The following is a 9,312-nucleotide window of genomic DNA, read 5'->3' as shown; positions in this document are numbered from 1 at the left end:
ATCATTCATGACATATATAAGGAGACGGACAGAGTACCACCGTTACAAGACATGTTGATGGACAGCACAAAGTATAATGTTCCTATAGTGGAAAAATGCGAAGCTTCTGTTCATGGATTGACTCGTTGGCTAATGAGTTAGGACTTTGGTGGGCACACCAACATCAAGCAATGATGTGCAAGTACATTACTGGGGCGGGAGATGAGAACTGTGCCACCCACATGACAAGAATTTCATACAGGTCCAATTGCCAGTTGGTTCTGGGCGCGATCAGCAGCCACCTCTCGGACCCAAAATCAGAGCACGTGTCTAGTTCACAGACTCTTCGCCCCGATGTCCTCTGTCAATGACTGCATTAAATAAAAAGACAGAAAATGTGTTTGCTTGGTGTTAGCAGCCGATAACTCCGCCTATATCGTCTCAACATAGCCGGTCCCAAACTCAGATAACAAAGAAGGGTTGTGATAGGCTTGGCGAGCCAACGTAAAAACTCAGCCATTCTTATAAAGATGAAAGCCAATAGATTTTCGTTGGGGCGTAACCCTTTTTTGGGTGCGTGAAATTTTGCTATCCATGTGGCAAAGTCATGAGTTGATCACAAGATTTTATAGGTTTCACCTAGACTACCCAAACTTGTTTGGGACTAAATAAAGGCTTTGTTGTTGCTGTTTTGTTGTTGGTGTTAGGAGCCGATCGATGGGAACCAGCCGCCACTATTTTAGTTGTTCATAAGCAAATGGTTGCATTTAATCGTCATCATTGATAGTGTTTGGTAGTATAACCATGAAATAATTGCGGGAAGGGAAGATAAATGCATGCCAGATGCCGGAGTATTCTGTACTGACATCATGGACTGTGTCCCAAACATCTCCTCAATAGCAGCAGCCTGTACTACACAAAGCGGCAAGCATGATAAGATTATTAAGCATCTAGGAGTATCTGTAATACTAAGCTCCTTAGATATATACTACTCCCTCCGTTCCTAAATATAAGTCTTTTTAGAGATTCCACTACGGACTACATACGGAGCAAAATGAGTATGTCTATATACATCCGTATGTAGTCCATAGTGAAATCTCTAAAAAGACTTATATTTTGGAACGGTAGTACAGAACTCCAAAATACCAGCATAAACTAAGACTACTATTACTCCAATATACTTGTGTGTGTTTGGTCGTATATCGCTCAACACATCAGCTGGCACTTAATAATACATGAGAACAGCTTGAGCACAATTGAGCACGGAATGACAAATAGCAGGACAGAAAGAAAGGAACTTTACGCCAAGGCAGACAGCTGATCAACATTGTAGGCATTATGTTTGTATATTTCCTGTGCCCCCCCCCCCCCCCCCCCCCCCCTTCCCTCTAGTAATAAGCCTCAAATACGTTAACAAAACAATGAACACCACAACGAATTACAGTATGTATCTCGTGGGCAACCATAGATTCTTTTTTATTGGCCCAATATATGTATATGTACAGCGGCAATGGTACAGAATATTTACATTGCGGCGTGGCGCACATGAGCAGCCGCGCTTTCGCGTGAACTATGCACCTCTCAGATGCAGCTTCAACATGATCACTTCCATGAGAACTAACTATGCACCTCTGAGTTCATGTGATTATGTGGACCACTCATTGCTCCTTTTGTGCCTCTGGGAACAACTGCAGCGCTTGCGTCCTGCATGCATGGTTTCAGACACGTTTAGACAGCCCAAGTACCAGTGAAACTAACAATAGTGCTGCTTGAAAATAAATTTTGAGCTGGGATTGCGAATACATGATACGCAGTATAGTCTACCCAAGTGTACTTCAGACTTGAAAGAGCAGGACTGTAATCGAATAAATAAGTAGAGCAAATTGAAGGCCTAGCATCAAGCATCCGTTCCCAATGTGATGACAGTTTAGATAGTGCTGAGTCAAACTTCTCTACTTTCACAATTAATTAGTAAAGATATACTCCCTCCATTTTATAATGCAGTGCGTATAGATGTTTCCAAAAGTCAAACATTACAAACTTTGACCATGTTTGTAGACAAAAATATGTACATTTAACATACCAAATGCATATCACTGGATACATCATCAGTTATATTTTCATATTGTATATGTTTAGAATTGTATATATAAATTGTATTCTCTGTAAACTCAGTCAAAGTTTGCTTTTCTAGAAAATCTATACGCATTACATTATGGAACGGAGGGAGTATTTTGATTGGTGAGGAACAATGGTAATGTTAGCTTTATTATGTGAGAATAGCTTCGCAATCAAATTTTCTCTGCAATCTATTTTGGAACGGAGGGAGAATTCATTATCATCAGAAAGGCGGCACACTTTGTTACACTGCAATCTATTAAAGCCTCAAGTAGCACCAACAGCTATTTGCGTCTATCAAGGATGTGAAGAGTGCTTACGTTAGTCGCTTCGCGACAAAGAACAAGGGTATTCTATTCAGTTTCCCTCCATGCAAAGATTTCAGTTCATCAATGGTTTGCTCTTCTTGTGTACCAGCAGCTGTCATGACAAACTGCAAAAAATAATATTGTAAAGTTGGACTAACGATTTGCTGCATGGGTTTTACATCATGAAATACAAAACAAGCAGTTGCACACACTTATAACACTATGAAAGGAATGGAATCGCTAGGTCATCCAAAGAGACTCATAATATGAACACATGAGAAAATGTAGCATTGAAAGAAGAAGAAATTATATATCTAAGTAATCATGCTCCAGGCCAGGGGATGAGCACAAATTGGCAACAAAGAAAACTTGGGTATTGGGTACAAGTACTACAAATGATTGAGCTTGTCTCCTTTTTCTTTCAGTTCAGCTATAAAAAAATCATGCCAAGTGAAAATGGCTACTATGACATTGATTTTGGTGTCTAAACTATTGTGTTCATTGTGCAAAGAAAGAAAAATGCTAGTGAGAACAGTCTTTTTACTAGAAACATGAAAGACATTATCGCAAAGTCTTAGAAGCCATCAAATGACCAGAGCAACACCCGCTTTTAGAAAGTGCTTGTCCATACCAGTGGGTATAGTATTGCCATCACACCATAACTTGTAAGAGGAGAGAAGAAGAAAATCGGAAGTACACATGGACTACCTGAGGAAGCAATACGGCACCAGAGATCATATCAGAATTGTAAAAATATCAGCTAGCAGCATATGAGCTCTTAAAGAGTAAGCATAATGAACAACATGACAATAGTAAGTTGGTTTTTTAAGAAATAAAACGTAAGCTAAAATTAAAAAACAACGCTCGGTTACAATAGGTGTTCATTGAACATCTCATGTGGAATAGGATGCAAGTTCTTTAAACTGCACAAGGAATATGTGCCTTGGGAACAGCAGGGAACCTATCAGAGATGTGCATGTCCATTCAAGTTTGGAGAAGATTCCTTGACCACCAAAAAAATGTATATCAAACCGGAAGTACTGAAGCATGAGGTTCTTACCAAGAAGTCAAGAACCCATGCATACAGCTGCAAAACGGTTTTGACAGCAGTAACTACCGGGAAAGCAAAAGGTTCCTTTTACACAGCTACATTTGCCTAACAGTAGTAAGAAGATGAAATACGTATTTTGCACCATATGATGACAACAATGCACATACCAAATCCGGCAAAGAAAGCCCAATTTGACTCAAAGAAATCAAGCCGGTGGTTCAGGCTCACTGCAAAGAAGTTCCACTTGTACCTGACAAAAAGAGTTGGCAAACTTTATAAGGTAATAAAGTAACCTTGCTGTATAGCACTTGAGGAAAAGGTTGAATGAGTGATAAAAGGCATTCAGATGTACATACTCGAAGCAGTAGTAGGCATACATCAAAGACAGTAACATGAAGTTCATTGCCTTACCAAGGTAAGGTATGCAACCAATCACTGTAACCTGCATGACATCTAGAACATAAGTAAAATGTAGGTACTACGAAAAATAGCACCATATGAGCTCAAATAAGCAGGAGATACAAAATGTATATAACATGGTTAATGAAATTAGGTCTCGAGTGAGAAATGATGATTAAGCAAACATGAGCATAGAACAAATACCTCAGCAAAGAAAATAGTCAAAAGAAGTATCGAATAGACCTGCTCTCCAACACCAATCGCAACCCTAACAACAAAGTGTCAGCACATGAAGCATGTAAAATCCAACCAGGTACCAACAAGTTTAAATGTGAACACACCCATCAAATCCTTCAGGCCTATCTGCTGATACAGATGTGCTGTGAGGGTCAGAGTCAGATGCTTGACTTGCATCCAGCTTCTTACTTTTCACAACAGCCAAAGCATGCTTAGCAATGTCACCATACCTAGCGTAAGATGGTCAAGATCACAAAAAGGTAATGGACGTTCCCTTGTTTAGCATCTGAAACATGTTTATCTTGAGGGTAGTAAAACAAGGTATCGTACCTGTAACAACAAAAGATGGCATAAAAATCAAGAACTGGATTTTCCACAGAAAAAAGAAATCTAAACAAACCTACGACAAAATACAAGTTAACTTATTTTCAGTTTACTTTTTGTGGTGTGGAAACCAAAGGAGCGCAACATATACAATACACAGAAGATTAAAAAGCATAGGTTGAACAGCTTTTAGCTACATCTCCCAGATTCAGTAACAAACATATGCACAAGTAAGCATTGTTCTTAAATGAAAATAGTCATAAAACCATCAATCAGATGACGAAATAATTTTCCGGAACTCGTGGCATGGTGCATTGAAATGAAACAAATTTTGACGTGAGTGTAGCAAGGCTCTAAAGTGGCTTGCTGGCATATTGAAGTTTGGAGACATAGTTGCTGCAGCATATAGCATTACCATATCAGTAATAGAAATTTGGAAATCCAGAAATTTCTGAAACCAAATTTGAGATAGTGTCAACCAAAACCATTTCATTGAGGTTTGATACATATATACAATCATAAACTCAATACGTATAACACACTTATTTTGCAATTTACTTATAACAAAATTGAAAAGCATATTAACCGCTGCTGCTACATGATTCCCTTATGAACTGGAACAAGGGTCTACTCTTCAAAGGAAAAGAAATCAACAGTTTGACAAATAAGGGAAGTAAGCCACCAAGTAGTGAGAGGGACTCAGCATACCAAAGTGTACTTATTATAAAGCTGAAGATGTAGAGGGGATAAAACCAAAATACCTGAAAGAGTACATCAATTATAAGAAGCAACACAAATAATAGTGATGCACGCTATTTGGGGGAAAAGAGAATTTTAATGACAGAACATACTAAGGTACAACAAACAGTAGAGCACCAAAGGACATGATAATAGAATCGGACAAACAGCTCGTGTTGGTGTTTCTCATCTAGGATTTTATAACACCAAGTATGTCACTGAGAAAATGTAAAAGAGGCTTGAAGACAAGTAGCATTTTGCATTTGAAACAGTACTGCCACATCACAAACTTTGTTACCAGATCCTCAAGTTCTATTAAATTTGCGTGCATCATTGAAAGATAACTACCAGCTGAAAATAAATCCAATGCCAGTTCCTACCTCTCCAGCATACATTGGAGACGAAAATAGTGAATTGTCGTTAATGATCATTGATCAAATTCAAAGCCAAAACCAATAACTTGTAATTGAAGGAGAGAACTCAAAATTGGTGGGCAAAGATCGACATGCCATTATATGTTTGTCTAAAGCAAAACACCCTTGGAAGATGCTAATGACGATAAAGAGCACTTACATAGAAAATCTCGACAAGCCCCGAACGTAAGAACGAATACAAGGCAACAGCTGTTGTGTGATCACATAGATGTTGTCCCCATGATTGATCGCATTGCTCGGGCAGTATCCATAGAAGAGTTGGAATGACCACCGATTTCAAGGTTAGCAAGCTATAAAGAACAAGAACTATTTTAAATAGGTATTCATGGAATGGGACACGGAAGAGAAAACCAGGATCATTCATAACAAAATCAGGAGACTGGTGCTGATCAGAACTGTAGAATATAATTCCCTTAATACAGAAACGAAGTAAAAAAGGAATCCATTGAACCTCCATGTGGCCAGATTCCACTATATTTTGCAATAATGACAGAACAAACATTAAATGACAAAGTAAACTGGAGTAACTGAAGTGACAAACAGGAATAGGGAAATAAGAAAACGGAATTCTTATTGTGCCCTGCATAGATCCAAACAGAATCAAGCTACGTCTCGTTCGGCAGCAGATCTGGCTGTTGAAGTGTATATGTGGATTGCCTAGCCCTTTCCATCAGTTCGGAATTTTGGTTGTGTTGGCTAGTGCATGAAGCTTAACATGGTATTAGAGCTTAGGTTATTTTTTTAGCACGTGCAACTTGTGCGGATCCGATTTTGCACCGCCACCCCGCGTCACACGTGAGAGGGGGTGTTGAAGTGTATATGTGGATTATCTAGCCCTTTCCATCAGTTCAGACTTTTGGTTGCGTTGGCTAATGCATGAAGCTTAACACTGGCAACGGGCGCCGGCTGTCCTATGTGTAATGCCCCGTCCACAACCACCGGTTCCCGACCGTTACACCTAGCGGGATCGATCTAGACTGGCGGCAGAAACCAACACTAGTCTTTCCTGCGCACTTTGTCCTCACTCGTGCGCACCCGGGGTCAACTTCCGGGTCGGTCAACCATCCTTAAATTGCTCCAAGCCAAGCACGCTTAACTTTGAGGTTCCTTGCAGATGGGCTCCTGGAAAATAAGGAATTCCTTGTTGATATGAGTAGTCTACCGTTCCTATTAAGCCAAGATGTCACACTGCGGCTTGCTGGTGCGGAACGGGGCTGGCAGGATTGGCTACGCAAGGCAGGTGCTGGCTTTGGTACTCGTCGACCGGACGGGTCAGGAATCCAGGCGCAGCTCTGCTCAGATCTGGCGTCGATGGTGAGTTCAGATGGCTCGTGGGGTATTGGCGACGCAAGCGACGCCTCTTGCAGGCAGGTCCTTCTGCTTGGGGAGTGCCCTCGGTCGTGCCAGGTGTGTGCCCAAGGCTTGGCTTTGCCTTCTTCCTCGCTGCTTGGGGAGTAGCGGATGCGGTTGTTCAGGGCACAGTGGTGGCTGCTACTCAGCAGCATGGTGGCGGCTCGCTGCTGGGAGCTTGGCAGTGCATGGCAGGGGGGAGGTGGCGGTGGTTCTGGCCTTGGTTTCGGCCGGCGCCGATCTGGTTTCTGTGATGGCTGCTCGCATCCTGCGGCGGGGGCCTGATGGATCCTGGCTGCATGTGAAGGTACGGTTGCTATCATGCCGGTGGGGATCTGCACAAGCTTCGGGTGTGAACCCAGCATCGGAACTGCCGATGCTGGCGGCAACGGCATCTGTGGACATCGTTTTCCTCGCGGAGGTGCCTTTGTGGAGCTCGTTGCAACCTCATTTTTTTTGTTTCGTGGTATCCGGGTGAAAGCCTATGATCGGCCTTGCCTGATTGGATGACGGTGGTGTGTCCTCACATCACTTCTTCCTTGGAGGCGTCATCTTGGAGACCAAAATGACGGCTATCATTACTGCGTGTGGTTGGAGGGGGAGTGTTCGGTGGTGGTGGTGCGACCAGCTGGGGGTCGACGGTGGTGACATCTTTTCGGGGCTGGCAATGACACCGTTTGGTGTTGTCGAGCGGCCAAATGCTTCCCCGTGTCTCTTCTTCGGCGGTGTTCCTTTGGGGTCTCGCGGCGGTGCCTTTGGTGCCGTAGTGCTGCCATTTGCTACCCCTCGTGATGTTCTTCTACTCAGCAACCCAGCGAGGCGATCTCCTCTTTTTGCCAAGCGAACTACCTACAATTGTTTGTCCGGCCACTGCTTGGATCCTTAGCGTTTGTCAACTTGAAGCTGTGTGTGACATCCATTTACACTCCATCATGGTCTATGTCCAGCCTTGGTAGAGATATTTTCTTCTGAGGCACTCTCTGTGAGCATTCACTTCGCTACTCCATTTGTTCTCTCTGTGAATGATCATTGAGCCAAAGTTTTCCCCTCCGTCAACCTTGCCACGGGCAAGACCACCCTAATGTTGGGTGTTGGATGGCTCGGGGCTGGTTTGGGTGCAGTTCCTCGATGATGGAGCCCTGCGCTATCCTGTGTCCGTGGTTTCGGCAGTGCTGCTGTTGGTGTACTCGGGGACTGATGAATTTGCCTCCATGCTGTCCTCTGCCACATTTTCCTGCCTTTTTAGTCTCTCTTTTGCTTGTGTTTCCATGTATATGCTTATGACATAACCGGTGCTGCATCCCTCAACCAAATATGCTTTCTTGGTTGACCCTTGCGTAGTGATCTAAACGCTCTTATATTTCTTTACGGAGGTATTGTTTTCGGCTCGGTTTTCCTTATAAACAGGGTCAATTTGTCGAGGTTTTTGATCTAGTTTCTCTTATAAACAGGATCACTCAGCATATGGCCAGCTTTGAGCAATATATTCAGGTGGCGAAACTGACCCCCCCCCCCCCCCCACCCCGTATTCCTCAAAAAAAAAAATCAATCTGAACACATCGTACGATTTTGCTAGCCTTAAGTTTTACTGGAACATTTGGGCGTCCACCCGACAAGAGTAATTGCAAAAGGAGACAAATTTAGGCGAGACTGAACCTCAATTAGGAGCAACTGTACCTCCCCAGGAAGATGAACCCGTTGAGCAGGAAGCACTGAGCGATTCTGATCGACAGAGCCCTGGAGCTGCATCCAGAAACTCGCACGGGTAAGATTACTAAAGAAGTGGTGCATCGATGCTTCGTACTTAAGGGATTAGGGGAAGCTAAAATCGCCCCCGATTTGACGAAATAACACCCAGGAACCGAGAGTAAGGGGTGGGAACAGGGGGAGGGGCAAGGGGAGGGGGCGGGCGTAGAGGAGAACCTGACGCAGAAGGAGACGACGCGGTGGAGACGCGCGGCCTGGAGGAAGCCGGCGAGCCAGAGCACGGCAGCCGGCTTCGCTTGCGAGGCAAGCGACTCCATCAGAGAACGGGCCTAGCGGGAGAGCCTCCTTTGGAGAAGATGTTCATTAGGGGAGAAGAAGCTGTATGCGGACGGAATATTGCATCGCGTTAAGGTTTTTTTTTTTCTTTCTTCTTTTGAGAGTTTTTTTTCGAACCATTTCTTCTTGGACGCCGATATCCATCACACGGCATATTAGACATCCATCCACACATTGTGTATGGCGTGAGCGGGAGGCAACCCACACGGGCTGTGTGGGTGAACATTAGAATTGTCCTTACGTGTGGCGCAGCTACTTCATGCCACATGCCCAACAAATACTACTCATCTCCACCCACGCGTGTGGCAGAAATGCCCACACGTCCTGGCAC

The 9,312-nt window shown here is 43.5% G+C and overlaps 1 protein-coding gene across 1 annotated transcript; it reads right to left on the bottom strand.

The window, feature by feature from the left end:
- Positions 1–1,417: 1,417 nt before the first annotated feature.
- On the bottom strand, positions 1,418–9,092 carry LOC109759469 (protein EI24 homolog). The gene is made up of 11 exons (XM_020318292.4): positions 8,862–9,092; positions 8,616–8,681; positions 5,728–5,878; positions 5,125–5,177; positions 4,197–4,322; positions 4,060–4,123; positions 3,813–3,898; positions 3,624–3,706; positions 3,037–3,113; positions 2,418–2,530; positions 1,418–1,683 (listed from the first exon to the last, which is right to left on the bottom strand). Exons 1-11 carry the CDS (start codon positions 8,960–8,962, stop codon positions 1,638–1,640), a joined length of 966 nt encoding a protein of 321 aa, XP_020173881.1. The 5' UTR covers positions 8,963–9,092; the 3' UTR covers positions 1,418–1,637.
- Positions 9,093–9,312: the final 220 nt, after the last annotated feature.

The sequence above is a fragment of the Aegilops tauschii genome, chromosome 2 (assembly GCF_002575655.3).
Source record: "Aegilops tauschii subsp. strangulata cultivar AL8/78 chromosome 2, Aet v6.0, whole genome shotgun sequence".
NCBI classification, from domain to species: Eukaryota; Viridiplantae; Streptophyta; class Magnoliopsida; order Poales; family Poaceae; genus Aegilops; species Aegilops tauschii.
Note: the sequence above shows the minus strand (reverse complement) of the source record. Positions and strands in the feature narration are given on the sequence as shown.